Below are 17337 nucleotides of genomic sequence, written 5' to 3'. Positions count from 1 at the left end.
TCGTCGGTTGGACCTTCCAATGGGCTTAACGTGACGTGGCATCTGGGCCTCACTCGACTGTTTAGATGATCTCGCCAATGATTACGTGGCACATCGCCAATGATGACGTGGCATCTCACCCATTTAACTCCAGTGGTCGGTCTTTACGGCTCTTCTCTGAAACCAAGAACTTCTTATCTTCTTCGGAACAGAGCAAAACAAACACATCCCCCGATGGCCGCCACGTCATCATCACCGCCGTGTAACGTCTCCGTGTCATCCCTCCTCATCCGTAAACCTTCTTGCACAATCCTTAAAGTGTTCGGTTTACTACCGCCTGCGAGCAGGAGTAACCGTAAACTAGACCGGTTAACGGTGACCCGGTCTAATCTGGCGCAGGATTTTCTCGGTGATTTCGGAGCTCGTGACCCTTACCCTGAGGAGATAGCGAGCCAGTTCGGAGACAAAGTGTTGGGGTGCCAAAGCACTGAGCACAAGATTTTGATACCAAACGCTTCTGTTTTGTCTCTCTCTCAGCTTGAATGTTCCCCTGTTTCTCCTTCGCAGCCTCCTTTGTCCGCCGATGATGCCCGAACGCTCCTCCATAAGGTCTGTTTACTAAGCTTCACAATTTTTTTGGTTGATAAAAAAATGTCGTTAAAATTCTCGATCTTTACTATAGTATTGGCTAGTCTACTCATTGCTATGGTTGTCGAATCTGTTATCATTATAAATTTACAGCTATGCTTATCTAGTTCAAGAAAGATAGAATTTTTACATGACGGGTGTGAATTAGACATCTAAAACAATAGATTATTGTTTACAAGTGCCATGTGTTACTCTTCTCATTGCCATGGTTAAGTGTCATGTGTTACTACTCTCCAATCATATAGTTTATGAAGTAGTAGTGTTCATGTTGCTATCTTATTGTAAGTCATAGCCTTTTTAACAATCAAGTGAAATTGTTTTGGCCACACGAATAACAAGCATTGTGTTGTGTTCACATATCTCTTACTTAGATTTGATTAGCTGTGATGATTTGCTATCTCAATTTTTTATGATTATAATGTAAACGATCCAGGTACTGGGATGGAGTATAGTGGAGGATGAAGCAGGCGGTAGGAAAATAAGGTGCATGTGGAAAGTGAGGGATTTCGGGTGCGGTGTTGAACTCATAAACAGGATCCATAAGGTTGCTGAAGCTTCTGGTCATTACCCTTCTCTTCATTTGGAGAGTCCTACCCAAGTTCGAGCTGAACTATCCACCACTTCTATTGGTATGTCAAACATATACATATAGACTTTTAGTTGTTCGAGTTTGAGTTATAATATATGGTTTCTTATAAACAATGCAGGAGGGTTGAGCTTGAATGATTTCATAATGGCGGCCAAGATAGATGATATCAAGACTTCTGATCTTTCCCCTAGGAAAAGAGCTTGGGCATGAGACCTTCCTTACTTCATTATTTTTGTAACATTTTTGTTTGATAATATATATGTTATGTATGTGATGTATTCTTCTTCATTCATCAATGAAATGAAGCTGCTCTACTACTTGTTCATTTCATTCATAAAGGACAGATGAAAATGCTTAAAAGATTTTATAAATTGACAGAAAATATAAGAAACTGTTCATTCATCAATCAAATGAAGCTGCTCTACTACTAGTTCATTTCAAAAAGGATTAGATGAAAATGCTTAAAAGATTTTATAAATTGGTAGAAAATATATAAAAAAACTGTTCATTCATCAAACTAATAAAGCTGCTCTACTACTAGTTCATTTCATAAAGGAAAAATAAAAATGCTTAAAAGATTTTATAAATTGACAGAAAATATAAGAAACTGTTCATTCATCAAACTAATGAAGCTGCTCTGCTACTTGTTCATTTCATAAAGGACAGATGAAAATGCTTAAAAGATTTTATAAAATTGACAGAAAATATAAGAAACTGAACTTTATTATTATTAGATCATTGTTTCTTTCTTTTTGCTGTTGTTGTTCAAACCCAACAACATTCTGGGACTAACACAAATTTTGGAAAAAAAAAATAATGTCTCACATATGACATAACACAACCACTTGTTGCATTCTAGAGTGCGGTGGTTGGAGGAGGAGCGTTTTTCATGCACTGTTGTTTTAGCATAGGTGGGAAAAACGGGTTGAAAGGAAGATTTGGTGTGCAGTTAGCTTCAGCGTCTAGGAAAGCTTTACAACAAGCTGGACCAACGGTCCAAAATTTGCCGGTCATGACGGCTTGTCTGATCTCAGCCAAGCATCCTGGCAAATCCATAACTGTCGACCAGCACTTGGTCAGGTCGGGCATTCCTGGCATTGGTTGGAAGGGATTTGGAAAAGGGAACTGGATCGGTGGAAACTGCGGTAGCTGAGCGTTAACCGAGGCAGCGATGCATAGTGTAACCACTAGGAGAGGAAACACACTCTTGATAGACATGATGGGATTATAAGCAACAAAAGAAATATAAGACTTGAGAGAGAAGTTGCAATACTAGATGATTAGTAGTTTGGTTTTTTGTGTTGATGAAGTTTATGTTTGGCTATGTGGTCATATTTATATGAAAGTTATGGAGTAGTAGGAGCGGATACAAAATTAGGATTGTGAAACGTATGCTAGTTAAACTTTGTAATAAGTTTGGAAAGATATAAAAATGGTCAAAACGTTTTGATTATGGAGTAATTAGACACATTGAATCTGATAGACAGTACTATAAGACAGTAAAAGCAAAAGATATATTTCCTTACCAGTCTCGCTTTGGTTAGAAATGGATAGGAAAAGACAACTGTAGTCTGTAGATGACAGAAGGGAAACAATTAGCAAATTTTCTTAAAAAGCATTAATCATGATTTATATAATAAAATCTTTATTATATAATTCAAGATAATTATATAGGAGTATAAATCTTTATATATAAATCAAGATATTTATATAGGAGTATAATTTAGTAGTATATATTGAAAATAGGAAAATATCCTTAATACACCTAATCCTTGAGATTTATAAATAACTTTATGTTTAAACTTTAAATGTTGATTTTCTTTGAATGAATAAGTTTATTTTTGTTTTTAAGTTAAAAAAATGTTGATTTTTGTTTTTGAGCTAAAGTTACCTTTTATTCACCTCCTTATGTTTTATCCAATAGATTGCTCCATATCATATTATAGTAAAATTTAAATTAAAAAAATAAATAAATAAAACATAGTAAAATAAAATCATAGACAGATTTTTATGTGTAAATAAAGATAATTATATAAAATTAAATAAAAGATTTAGTAGTATATATGGAGAATAGGGAAATATTCTCAATACACCTTATCCTTGAGATTTACCAAAAAGTTTATGTTTAAAACTTTAAATTCTGATTTTCTTTTAATGAATAAGTTGATTTTTGTTTTTAAATTAAAAAAATGTTGATTTTGTTTTTTCAGCTAGAGTTTACCTTTTATTCACCCCTTATGATTTATCCACTAAAACTGTGCCATGTCATATTATAGTAAAATTTGAATTAAAAATTAAATAAATAAAACATACCAAAATAAAATCATTGACAAAAAAAAATGAACGATGTTAAACAAAAAAATGACAAATGATACATAATGAAAACATATTAAAATTTCAGGTGGGGAGACCATTGAATAAATTAATAATTCGGTTTGTGTTTAACTTTTAGTGATAATAAAAAAAAAAATTGATACTAATGAACTTTGACATTGGAGATAAGAAGACTCACTTATCTAAGCAAGAGAGGAGGGTTCAGTACATTTTGTTGCAGGACAGTCACAAATACGAATACATTAAGGGATATCAAACAAACATAATCAGAGTAACGCTTTGAAGAAAGACGATGATTGTTGCAGTGACAGCTTCTTCCTCATTTCTCTCCTGCTCTCCTCTGCTTCTTCCTTGTCAAGGTCTCTCTTTTTTCTATCTATCTTTCTCTCTATCTCTCCCTCTCTATGAACGAACACTTGTTTTTATATGGGTTTTTGGTTGGTGAATTACAGGGCCAAACCGGCGACTGCAATGGAGAAGAAACGATAAGGTTGGTTTTGCTACTTCTCTTTTGTCTCCTTGAAGTTCGAATTAGCTGATAAGTTCTACAAGGAACTTTTTTCTTTAGGTGGTACTGGTAACAGTGAACCATGCAGATATAGTGTTTGATGAAATGCTTCAATGAAACTTGAAGTACTTTGTTTTCGACTCGAATTAAAAATACACATGCTTTGTTTGTTTTTTGAATTGCGCCAGAGACGGTTAGCGACAAAGGTGGCTGTTTCCGGTGTTATTACAGCGGGATTTGAGTTGAAGCCGCCTCCATATCCTCTTGTACGTTTTCTTGAATTTGCTTTCAAGAGTTGAAAACTAGTAGGATAAGATTAGAAAGACACACCGTGTGAGAACTGTGGTTGCTAGAATTAGATTAGAGTTTGTTCTCTCTGGTGCTAATAGTACGGTAGTAATGTTTAATCGTATTGATACACTTATGATGTAGACAGTAGTTTCAATTTAAAAGACGTATGTAAGAAGAACAAACAGGAGACGATGTGAGTCGTACTTAATAAATATAAAAATGATGAGCTTCCTGCTTTGGAATCATATGAGAGATGTTGCTCACTCTGTGTTTGATATATGGCAGGATGCTCTGGAACCGCATATGAGCCGAGAAACCTTGGATTATCACTGGGGCAAACATCACAGAACTTACGTTGAGAACCTGAACAAGCAAATCGTAGGCACAGATCTAGATACATTGTCCTTAGAAGAAGTTGTGCTTCTTTCATACAACAGAGGCAATATGCTTCCTGCCTTCAACAATGCTGCACAGGTATATGCAATATTTCTTTCCACCATTTTTTCTTAAGGAAAATAACCTTTTTAGGCTGCTCATGTAAAAATATTAGACTGGAACCTGTAAGTACACGTTATTTATATAAATGGCAGTATCTGTGTTGAAAATCTACAGGTTATGTGAAAATATTGCTTAGATAGTAGATGCATTTAAACGTTACAAGAAATCACTTGGTTACATAAAAATACATGAGAAAGTGTAGTTTCTTGTGAACTATGGATTGGACAAGAAATAACATCAGGATAAGCGGGCAAACCACCCGACTATACATTCTGAATCAGATTAGGACCACTGGTCATAGTGGCAATTTGCTTAATGTGGGATGGGTTGGTTTATCCGGAATGAATGTGAAATAAAGATATATGAGGTGCTTGCAGGCTTGGAACCACGAGTTCTTCTGGGAGTCTATCCAACCTGGAGGTGGAGGTAAGCCAACTGGAGATCTCCTCAGATTAATAGAGAGAGATTTCGGGTCTTTTGAAGAGTTTTTGGAAAGGTTCAAGTCGGCTGCAGCCTCTAATTTTGGTTCGGGTTGGACATGGCTCGCATGTGAGTGTTTTTAACTTTTTTCCTCTTCCAAATATGCAAACCCCCCAACTTACAATACATACTTAAGCTTCTGGGGACACATTGATGCAGATAAGGCGAATAGACTTGAAGTTGCAAATGCTGTAAATCCGCTCCCAACGGAGGAAGATAAAAAGCTTGTAATAGTGAAGACACCAAACGCAGTAAATCCGCTCGTATGGGATTATTCTGTAAGTGTCTAAACTTCTAATATGAAGATCAAACGTTCTTTTTGGCTATTATGGCTGTTTATATCCTCACACATATGGTCTGTCCTTTTGTGCAGCCACTTCTCACCATTGATACCTGGGAGGTATAATATATGCTACTCATCCCTCTATATCTGATTTGACCTAGATAGATCAGTTTCTTAGTTCGCTAACTTCCTTTTCCTTTTCCTTCTTTTGTGCCAAACAGCACGCTTACTATCTGGATTTTGAGGTATTAATAAATTGCTGAATGATTTTCACTACATTTGAACGCAGTGGTCTAATATTTGTTGTGTTCTACGCAGAACCGGAGACCGGAATACATAAATACATTCATGGAAAAGCTTGTGTCATGGGAAACTGTAAGCACAAGGCTAGAAGCTGCAAGGGTTCGAGCAACCCAAAGAGAACAAGAAGGAACAGATACAGAAGATGAAGAGAATCCAGATGATGAAGAGCCAGAAGTCTATTTAGATAGTGATATTGATGTATCTGAGGTTGACTAAAACCTGTGAAGCATATAACATTAGCATCTGAAATGTTAATTACAGAGAGCAGAAAATTTTGCATTCTTAAGCCCCTTGCATTAACTTAAATTTTGAGACTGTTGGTGGGGAAAAGAATAACTACTTTAAACAAAAACAAAAAAACACAGTGACAAATTTACATTCCTCCTATGTATGGTCTAGTGATGAGTTACTACGAGGAGACTTGTGATTGGATATACCCAAATATCTTTCTTCAGATGGTGAATGTATGTACACCCTTTGTAGACCATATGGTATTTGTTGTTGTCCATGAGTTGGAGGAGTGTACTGTGGTGGATGTCTTCCATGAACCGGAGAGTACTGCCGAGCAAGTCTCTGTCCGTTACCTGGAGAGTAAGAATTTGGAGGCAGATGTTCATATGCATATACACTTCTTCCTAACCCACCAGGTGGAACCATATATTCAGGGGATCTTCTGAGACTTGAGCGATGAGGAAAAGATGATGAAGGGCCAAGGTAACTATTCACAAGAGCTGATATTTCATCACTGTCTTCGTCTCTTTGACTAGGAAAGGTTTGATCACGATAGATAGGAGTATATGATGAAGAAGATACTGGTGGCATTTCCATGGGTGACAACCTCGGACGTTTCATCTGTTCGTTATACAATCTCTTGGAGAGTAACTCTTCCTCCATTAAAGTGATGGATCTTGCTTTCTCTTCCATCTCCCTGTTGAGCTGACGAGTGACATTCTCCAGTTTAACAATTTCCTCTTTGATCTGCCACCCTGGTATTTCTTTCGCAGGGTCTAACTTATGAGTCTTCATACACTGCATCACTGACGATAATGCACCTAGCTGCTTTTCAGCCGCCTCTTTCTGTTAAGAAATTTAAAGATAACAATGGTATGATTCAGATGATAATAAAGAGTTCATAAAGGTACATAATATGCAAGGAAGGGTTCATACATATGCCATCGGTGACTGGGCTTTCTGTTTTTCCCTCTCAAATGACTCCTTCTTCATCCTTAAGAATGAAGTTAGTACTGTAGAAGCTGAAAACTTATCCTCCATCCCAAAGGTATACACCATCTCAAGAGCTTCAATATGCATTCCACGCTTGATACTTGATTCAACTATACCTATGATTCAATAGAATTTTGCGTCAATTCCTATTATATTAACCTTAGTAAATTGACATTGTTTAAAGCGTAATTAGTATTGAACAGCAAAATCATATGATTTCACTTGCAATTCTACTCCAAAGCTTACAGAAAAACAAAGATGGAACTCGACACTTACGGATTCTATCAACAAAAGGAACCACCTTTGCAATGAAATTTATCGAGCGAAGACAGAACATGGTACCTGAAATCATAGGGGCAAGAAAAGGTGACCGCCTCAAAGCACCCACAATCTCATTGGAACCACTCGTCCGTATCAAATCCAACAGGTCCATACTCCTAAAGTCCGAAGGAACACCATAACAAGCAATTAGTAGAAGCAGACCCCTTGCATCGATTTGCTCTGCCACAGCTAATCCTCCTTCACCCATCAGTCTTTTCTTCCACGCAACAGCTGCCATCTCTGCCTCATCTTTCACAGAACTCTCAATCTTGAGCTTCCCTTTACCAGGATCAGGCATTAGAAGAAAAGACTCCAGAATGAGAAGCGAAACTTGTCTCGCAGAGATCATAGGCGAATCCTTACTATATGCTTTACGCCCTTGTAAGTAAAACTTGCCAATGCATTCCAACACAAACTTCGCTGGTTCCTTAGCCAACTTCAAAGCTGCAGGAATCTCTTCCATTAGCTTAGCTCGATGAGAGATATTCCCGCAGATGTATCTGCGCAGACCTTTGCTACACATCAACTCACATAAACGTTCCCCCTCCGGTTTATTCGACGTCTCCGGTACAGTCTCAGCAGGCTCCTGAGACGATTGGCTCACTGTCACGGTGGTCTCAGCAGAAGCATTGTTCCGCGGAGGCGACAACGGCTGATGCGAATTGGAAGAAGCGGCGATGTCAACGCCGTTACTCTTAAGTTCTGAATCAATTGCGTTCTCAACTGACTCGATGTGCTTCCGCAAATCATCGAATTGGCGTTTGAAAGCTTCCACCGCAGTTGAAAACGCAGCCAAATCATCGATTGATTTAAAAAACTCCGGCTGCTTAGATTCACCGATCGTAATATGCTCTGTTTCGAAAACCGCCGGCAATTCTCCCAGCCGTCGCTCAGATTGGTGAGACTGGTGCAGCCGGGGAATCGTCGCCGTAGAGGGTTGCGCAACCCCGGGGATCATAGAACCGTTGCGGAAGGCCATGGGAATGTGGAGAAGAAGAAAAGTTCTAAAATTAAAATAAAAAGCCCTAATTAAAAGTTCTCCATCTGTACTGAGTACTGAAAAATAAATTTTATAATTTTATTATGGATTTAAATTGTAAGATTTTCCATATCATAAAAAAACATTAATTTTGTGTTAAAAAAAAAACATTAATTTCTTAGCAAAATATGAGAAATATTTATTTATAAGATAATATTATAATGTATTGTTTAACATACCTTTGTGTTTATTTTTTTGAACGAAATTAATTAGATATTTGGATTTATTTTTAAAAGGAAGGTTTGTTGACTTTTTGACATTTTAATAATTTAAAACTGTATAAAGCTGTAATAATTTAAATTAAATATTCATAATAGTTAAATGTATGTAGTATTTTTCTTTTTGACATTGTTTTAATAAAAATTTATACTATTAGTTAATAACTTAATATACCTCTTAAATGTTTTAATAAAAGGAAGGTTTGTTGACTTTGTTATCCCTTTAATTTGGTTTTAGATATGTGGTTTCATGATGAACCAAAACCCAAAAGTCCCAGACTGAAGATAATGATTGATTTTTGAAAGACTAGATTAAAGTTTATTTATTTTTGGTTTGCATAACACATCTCCATATGCATGTACGTCGAGCGAATTATCACTATTAAATTATAATTACGGTTTACGCATGTATGTGTTTTGCATTTTACACTTTTGAAGACAAATTAATTAGTGTTTTGAACGTTAAAACTATTCTACGCTGTATAATGTATAATCTCCTATTAATGTTTTTTTTTTTTATGTTTTATATCAATACTACTAAAAGGCTAAAAACGTATATTGATTTATAAAATATATATGCTTAACTAAAATTGTAAAATTGCACTACATAGAAAATGGAAATACACATAACATGAATTTGTTTGTTATTCAGAATGTTAATATGAAGCCCTATTAACTTTGAAGAGAAGATCATGCATGTATAATTATAACAAACAAATATGCAGCCGTATTCACAATGTTAATATACACATAACATGAATTTGTTTGTTATTCATAAGGAAAAATAATTATACATGATCTTTAAGTAAAAAAGAAGAAATTAGAAATTGACTTTGTATATATCAGTTCAGTTTGATCCCCAAATGAACTTTACTAATAGAGACTAATGTCAAAAAAAATCAAGAGATCTTTCTTGAACAATGAACGATCCATGTAGTTAAGGATGTAACAGTCCATGTTCCATACTACAAAATTGCATTGACTGAATCATCTAGAAACGTTTGGTGCAGAGCTTTTCAGTATTAAAGTACTTGGAAAAAACGAATTCTTCTAGAACGTTTCTTCTGGCTTCTTTAACATTTTCTTATGTACTTTCGCCAAATAAAACTTTTGCAGATAGGGCAGATCAGACCACAGAACTAGAGTTATTTTAATTATTAGGTCTACTTTGTATATAGTTCAGTACTAGAACAATAAGGCTATGTCTGCCAAAGATTCGAAGAAATATATATGTTGAACTAAAGTATGAGTATTTGCATTCATTGATGGTTTCATCAAATTCAAAATTACACATGAGAAAAAAAAAAAAGAATTAAAAGATTATAGTTTGTGGTCCAAACCGTTTTTTAATTCTTTAGAGTATAGTTGTTAGTTGGAAAAAGAATGTAGCTTTAATTTTTAGAATTTTATATTAATCTGAAGTATATAAATTCAGATATATACAAACCTAAAATTTAGAAATGTCAACGGAATTCTTATTATTATTATTATTATTATGATAAATTACTGAATTCAAATATTATATATATTACATGTATTATTTAATTTATTGACTACACATATATAAGAAAAATGTTATGGTTTGTATATATTTATAATGATCAAAAAGTACAGCAAATAATTAAATTAGAATCGATGGCATTAAACAGTGACTTTAGGCAAAATAAAATAATAATTTTTAGTAATATACTGTGAAAAATAGCATGATGCACATCGTCATATGAGAAAAAATAGCTCAAATTAAACAAAACAATACGTGTTGGAATCAATGCATGCACACCGTTATAATTATGTTATGTAAATATTTAGCTAAGATACTTAATTATATGTAACACACTGACTACAAGAGCAATTCATGTGTGGTATGGTCGTATGGATAATGGATTCATTATTTTAATCGTGTTACCTACACGTGTGTGTACAAATCAAATCACCCAACCGATTACACTATAACCATATAAAATTTGAAGAGCATAAATATATTATTTATGCATGCATGCATGCATAATCTATTATTTAATATGTTGATATGCATCTTATTACACTACACTTATACAAATTAAATACTACTTAACTATATATGTAACTCATAATCGATCGGCAAAGAAAAATTCGAAACCTATACATAAAAGTATGGTGGAGAACAAGTATTTGTTTGCATATGTACAAATCTGTTTTGACAAAGACACATTTTGACAAAGACATTTTATTAGTTTGTTTGAAACAATGAACTTGGCTAGGAAATCATTATATGAGGGAAATTAATTGATAGAGTTAAAAACTTTAATATGAGTCGTTGAGCATTGATGAACAGAATTAACAAATTTATGCAAATGACATAAACAGGAATTAAGGGTTTTTTTTTTCATTTCTTCGTACAAAAATATATTATAAACAAAACTAGAAAGAAGGGATAACACAAAACAAGTGGTAATAGTTTTTTTCCTTTTTCTTTTTGAAAACAAACAAGGTAATAATTAAATAGTAGAATATCAATGAGAAAAATGAAATAAATCAAACAAATGTATACCTGAACTATTAAAAAATAGGGTCAATAACATCTAGACCCACTTTAGTGGAGTTTGTTCTCGCGTACACCTACTTACTACTCTTACTATACTTTTCTCTAGTTTTTATAAAGGGAGACAAACTTGTGAAGACGAAATCGCCCCCCCCCCCCTCATTTATTTGACTGTTGGATTTCAACTAAATTATTATAGTCCTACGCTCCTACGGCTGGGAAAGTGTTTGTGTTTGTGTCAATAAGCAACACGACACACACACATATATATATATATATATATTGATCTTTCTATTACGCCAAACGAGTTTATCATCTCTGTTTTGGAGATCTATGATTATTTTGGGACATTTCTGTGCTAATCTTATGGAATTTAAAGGGTGCGGTGTTGGATTTTTGGTTTCGTCGGAGTTGACTAAGCTTATGGAATCTTTTTCGGTATGAAGGCTCACCGCAAATGGTAAACCCAGAAGAACGGCCACAAAAACCCAAAAGTCTATGTCGCCGCCGCGGTAACAACAAAGCAAGATCTCCGTCGTTTGCTTCTTGCAAAAAGTTAAAGCACATATTGCTGCAAATTAAGGTAAAATTATCAATTAATGTTATCCACCGAACACTGTCCACATGATTAGAACACAAAGAGACACCACATCTTACTTATATTAGAACACTGTCCACAATTAAGGTAACATTGAAAAATATTGTCCACAATACTGTCACCAAACACCAGATCTTACTTAGATTAAAACATTGTCCACAACATTGTCACCAGAGACCAGATCTTACTTAGATTAGAACACTGTCCACAACACTGTCACCAGACACCACAACACTATCACCAGACACCACAATACTATCCATTAATGTTATCCACCGAACGCATTAGGTATCCACCAAACACTGTCCACAATTCATAGTCATATTCAACCGCCTAGGGGAGGCTTCAGATTAATAGGGTTCCGGCAGAGGAGTAAAGGAGATGACTCTTCACTACCAATCCGGAGGAGGGAGGGTGAACGGGGGATATAGAGTTCCGGTGGGTAAGGGAGACGACTCTTCACTACCAATCTAGAGGATAGAGGGATATTGCTGGGTAATTAAACTTAGTGGCGGCGGAAAGACAGAAGGTTAGAAGGGGGGAAGTGTTGATGGTGGTGAAGTTAACACCGAAGTTGCGGCGGTGGTTCGATGAACGCAACGGCAAAGTCGAACCAAAAACTATGAAACTAGAGTTAGGGTTTGGATGAAAAAGAATGGGAAGCTTCTCTTCTAAATTAAATTTTTTACTAAAATAAAAAAAAAAAAGTAAAATTGAGACAGTAACGAGAGATGGTGTGGAAGTTAGATGGTCTTAAGGATTGATTTTTAACCACAATAAAAACAAAAAAGGTAAATTAAGAGAGAAAGTGAAGAAGTTAGACAGCAAAGAGAGGAGTTAAATTGTTTTGAGGATATGATAGTCTTTTTATGAAGGAAAAGTATAGGTATAGTTGAAAATGGGTGTAATGGTGAATAGTTTAGTTTGAAGTAGGTGTAAATGCTAATAACCCTAAAAAATAAGTTGTATAAGAAGAGTTCAAGTACTTCCTATTTCTCTATTTAAAAGGATCGACCTCTCTCTTCTACTCTCTAATTTATTGATTACTCATAATATCTCATGTATTCTTTAATTTATTATTTTACACATAATGTTACATTTAAATGAAAAAAATGCATAATGTTACACATAATGTTACATTTTTAGTGCCTGCATGCATCTTATTACACTTAGGACAAATTAATTACTACTACTCGATTTGTGACTCATAATTGATCGTTTAATAAAATTTCAAAAACCTATATTGTGGAGAACAACTGTTTGTATGTATCCTTACAAATCCGTTTTTGACAAAGACATTTTATTTGTTTTTTTCAAATAATAAACTTGGCTCTAGGAAGTTATCATAAGTGGGAAATTAATTGAAAGAGTTAAAACTTTAAGATAAGTTGGTGAGCATTGACGAACGAAAGTAACAAATTTGGAAATGAAATACAATGAATTAAGTTTTTTTTTTTCTTTCATATCTCATCATACAATAATATATTCATAATGTACAGGTAAAAATATTAAAAAGAAAGGATATATTTATTATACATGAACTACTACAAGTATTTCACATTTCTCTATTTATAAGGATCGACCTCTTTCTTCTATGCTCTAAACTCTAAAGTCATCACAAAAGAGAGAGAAAACTAGCCTCTTAGCCATGGCTATTCTTCTTAACTCCAAGCTCTTCATTTGCATTGTTGTTCTAATGTCTTTTGTTTCTCATCCATTTGCTTCTGATCTAATTAAGATGGTGGTTCCCTCAGCTGTTTGTGATCTTGATGATTCCAAGGTAATGTAAAAGTACTTCTTTTGTATACCAAAATTTATCAACATCCCTTTAGATATGCTTTTCTATTTACTAATCCCACTTTTTAAAATGTAAACTTCTTTCTTTCATGGCAAAAAGATGATATCAAGTCCCTATGATCTCAAGGAGAAGGTGATTCCTTCAGCTTCTTCCTTTGATGTCATTGAAATGGTGGTTCCTTCAACCTCCTATGATCTTGACTCCAAGGTAATGTAAAACAACACTTCTTTATTGATCTATAAGTAAAATGTAGACATGTATCCTTTAGTATATACAAAACTTTATTGACGTCCTTTCAAATATGTTTTTCTATTTGCTAATCCCACTATTAAAATGTATATATTTTTGTATGGCAAAAAGATGATATCAACCAAGATACTTTTTTCTTTTATTTATAAAAACTGATATTCTAAAAACTGGTATTTTTTCAAGTAAACAACTATTTTCCGGTTGTTCTTAATTTTTGTTAGTGATAGAGTTTTTACATTACTACATTTAAAAAAAAGCTTAAAGTAGCAATATTCAAAATATTATTATTACACAAGAAAGAACTGATCATGAACCAACATGAACCAAAATATCCGAGTATGTAACCAAAGTACACACATTGGTTTGGTTTCAGTTTTAGTTTTTGTCTTTCTTGGGTTTTAGAAAACTATTTTGATAAATGTTGTAACTAAATTTGTGTAGTACTACAGATTGTAGCCTATCATGTTTAACAAAAGGCAACGATAGATTTAAATTTTTATTTTAAAATATAACTTTAATTTGTACAATATGTTTACTCGGATTAGAGGAGAGATGTTGTGGATCAATTTAATTTATTCCTTAGGCTTAATCTCCTTGTCTTTATTTACGAGTGTTGTGTTCTGTTTTTGACTTCATGTTCTGTTTTTTTTTACGTTTCCGAACAATTTCAGTTTTTCAATTCGCATTGATTTTTACAAAACATATAAACTTTACAATCATACATAGTTGGAAAAAGGCCGATATTTTACAATTGTCGCCCAACGTAGATAATTGTTGACACTTTTAATATATGTTTTCCAATTGCTAAGGTTATTAATATTCCCTAATTTTCTTTATATGGTGCAGTCACTCAAGAGGAATCCCGACCTTGTTGTTTCAAAAGACGGTACCGGTGACTTCAAGACCATAAACGAAGCAGTTGCGGCAGCACCAAACTTAAGCAAAACACGTTTTATCATATTCGTGAAAAAGGGAATATACGACGAAATCGTTAAGATTGGCACGGAGAAAACAAACCTAAGCCTTGTTGGAGAGGGAAGAGATTCAACAATCATTACTGGAAGTTTAAACGTGAAAGACGGTACTAAAACATATGATTCGGCAACACTAGGTAAAATATCTCTTTTATCTTTTAAAAATATTATTGATCAACCAATCTTAATTTGAAGAATAAGAGAAAATCATGGATGATAATAGTAACATATACATTTTAAACTAAGGTGAAATTGATGATTTTTAATATTTGAATTTAGCTAAGTTAAAATGTATTATATGTTAGATTAAAGTAAACTATGCACCTTTAGAAAGCAGAATTATTCTTTGTTTGTTTATTTTAACTTACCTAAATCTGTTGATTTTCAAACAAAAAATTCTGTTTTTAACGCATTCAAAATAATACTATTTTGGTAGAAAGGAAAAAATTAGTTAAATGGATTTGAATCAAATTACATAGTTTTTAGTTTGTTGGGCCTTAGTCTTTTGTTTAATATCCCAACTTTATGCAAGTCTTAGATTTAGATTATTTAGGCGAGTAAACTGTCGTGTGATACAGTTTTTTGATTACCAAGTTTAGTAGGTTTTGGCAAGTAAAAAGTATATTCGGTAGAGATTGGTTTGAGAATATATGATAGTTAGCATATGATCTAAATTCGTAAGTATCCTTAATGAATTGAGTGTCATTGATGTTTGGTGTTTGAGTTTTTTTGGTCAAACGTGTCTACAATTTTTTTTAATAATCAAAATGTTAAAATAGATATTTACCATTTGACTATACTTTATCTAGTTTAGAATATTTTTTTTGTTAACGCATATATATACGATGGGTAAGGTTTTATTGAATTCGTTTGTTTCTCTAAATAGAAAAATAGGATTGGAGGTTTGGCATTGGTAAACATAATGAAATATTAAACCAAATAGATTTTGTGAAAGTTTCTCTAACGTCATTCTTTGTTTCTCTAAAAGAGAATATTAAACTAGTTTTATTAAAGTGTAATAGATTAGTGAATTAGAAAGAAACCGAAGTAAACCAAATGAATTTAAGGACTTAATCATGAAGCGGTTTATCAATCAGAACGCATTAAACATATTTGTCCCGAGCTGTATATGGTTGTAATTTTTTCAAACTCTAATGTGATCTATTTGCAGCCATCGATGGTAGTGGGTTCATAGGCCAAGATCTTTGTATCCGGAACACGGCTGGTCCGGAGAAGGATGCGGCTGTCGCCCTTCGAGTGAGCGGTGATCAAGTTGTCTTCTACCGTTGTGACATTGTAGGGTACCAGGATACGCTATACGCCCATTCAAAAAGACAGTTCTATCGAGATTGCTACATCACGGGCACAGTGGACTTCATTTGCGGTCAAGCATCGGCCGTGTTCCAATATTGCCGTATCGAGGTCCGAAAACCAATTGCAAAACAAAGCAACGTGATAACTGCTCAAAAGCGTGACCTCAAGAGCTTAGAGTCGTGTTTTACAATTCAGAAGTGTAACATCACGGCTAGTAAAGATCTTGTTCCAGTTAAAGGAACGGTGAAGTCGTATCTTGGAAGACCATGGGGTGTGTTGTCAAGAGTAGTCTTCATGGAGTCGTTTATCGACGATCTTATCGATCCTGCGGGTTGGATCCCATGGGACAGCGACATTACCCGCCTATCCACTCTCTATTACGGGGAATATGAGAATACCGGACCTGGAGCGGATACAACAAAGCGAGTTCAGTGGAAGGGTTTTAGAAAGATTACTGATCCAAAGGAAGCAGCAAACTTCACGGTAGGAGAGCTCCTTGAGGGACATTTGTGGTTGAACTCAACCGGTGTTCCTTATGACATAGGTCTTTAGTTACATCGTCTTTATGATGTTGTCGACGTTGTTTTAACGTGTAAACCTACTACTCTATATAATGAGTGCTATCTACTAGGAACAAAAGATATGTGGTACCCATATTATCATATAATTACTCTGATTTATAGTAATATGGTATGATCTTGTCAACTTTTCATCCACTCTTTCTGGTAAATTGCTATTTGCCTTATTTAATGTTAGGAAATATAACTTATTACCTTAAGTGGGAGTTTTTGTGGAATCGTTTCTTTCGAGTGACCTGATTTTATTTTTGCACTAACTTAAAGCGCCATAGTGCCACACAATCGTTCTTTGTAGATAACTTGGTTAACCATTGAATACTTTGACCATTTGAAATCTGATATATTGCTCTTTTAAGATTCAAATCATTTTTTTATGGTACATAATATGTTAGCATTTACAGCAAAAATTGAGCAAAATCCGTTATCATTTAAATTTGAAGATATGCTTCCACCCTATAAATAATTTCAAAATTTTCCCCAAAAGAAAAAAATCAATCTCACAAAAGTACGTTGTCTAGGGTTTGGAAAAAAAATTAAAAAAAAATGGTTGCATACATCAAAAACCACTTTTTGTTGATTCTTATAGTTGT

The 17337-nt window shown here is 34.2% G+C and overlaps 5 protein-coding genes across 5 annotated transcripts; 3 read left to right on the top strand and 2 right to left on the bottom strand.

Annotated features, from left to right (window-relative positions):
- Positions 1-148: 148 nt before the first annotated feature.
- On the top strand, positions 149-1546 carry LOC17876792. Its single transcript, XM_006280916.2, has 3 exons — positions 149-588; positions 1061-1256; positions 1335-1546. Exons 1-3 carry the CDS (start codon positions 214-216, stop codon positions 1424-1426), a joined length of 663 nt encoding a protein of 220 aa, XP_006280978.2. The 5' UTR covers positions 149-213; the 3' UTR covers positions 1427-1546.
- Positions 1547-1923: 377 nt separating this feature from the next.
- Positions 1924-2502, bottom strand: LOC17875455. Its single transcript, XM_006282294.2, has one exon. The coding sequence runs from the start codon at positions 2432-2434 to the stop codon at positions 2072-2074; it is 363 nt and encodes a 120-aa protein (XP_006282356.1). The 5' UTR covers positions 2435-2502; the 3' UTR covers positions 1924-2071.
- A 1263-nt stretch (positions 2503-3765) lies between these two features.
- On the top strand, positions 3766-6194 carry LOC17875089 (superoxide dismutase [Fe] 2, chloroplastic). The gene is made up of 9 exons (XM_006279610.2): positions 3766-3909; positions 4003-4040; positions 4247-4324; positions 4635-4823; positions 5225-5396; positions 5487-5605; positions 5701-5727; positions 5832-5855; positions 5929-6194. Exons 1-9 carry the CDS (start codon positions 3843-3845, stop codon positions 6127-6129), a joined length of 915 nt encoding a protein of 304 aa, XP_006279672.1. The 5' UTR covers positions 3766-3842; the 3' UTR covers positions 6130-6194.
- Positions 6113-8468, bottom strand: LOC17876805 (protein FRIGIDA). Its single transcript, XM_006280119.2, has 3 exons — positions 7480-8468; positions 7081-7253; positions 6113-6990 (listed from the first exon to the last, which is right to left on the bottom strand). Exons 1-3 carry the CDS (start codon positions 8435-8437, stop codon positions 6298-6300), a joined length of 1824 nt encoding a protein of 607 aa, XP_006280181.2. The 5' UTR covers positions 8438-8468; the 3' UTR covers positions 6113-6297.
- Positions 8469-13468: 5000 nt separating this feature from the next.
- LOC17875032 (probable pectinesterase 56) lies at positions 13469-16831 on the top strand. The gene is made up of 4 exons (XM_006282292.2): positions 13469-13614; positions 13732-13839; positions 14728-14992; positions 16027-16831. Exons 1-4 carry the CDS (start codon positions 13483-13485, stop codon positions 16719-16721), a joined length of 1200 nt encoding a protein of 399 aa, XP_006282354.2. The 5' UTR covers positions 13469-13482; the 3' UTR covers positions 16722-16831.
- Positions 16832-17337: the final 506 nt, after the last annotated feature.

This window comes from Capsella rubella, unplaced genomic scaffold (assembly GCF_000375325.1).
Source record: "Capsella rubella cultivar Monte Gargano unplaced genomic scaffold, Caprub1_0 scaffold_8, whole genome shotgun sequence".
Taxonomy (NCBI): Eukaryota; Viridiplantae; Streptophyta; class Magnoliopsida; order Brassicales; family Brassicaceae; genus Capsella; species Capsella rubella.
The sequence above is the reverse complement of the archived record's forward strand: the minus strand, read 5'-3'. Positions and strand labels throughout refer to the sequence as shown.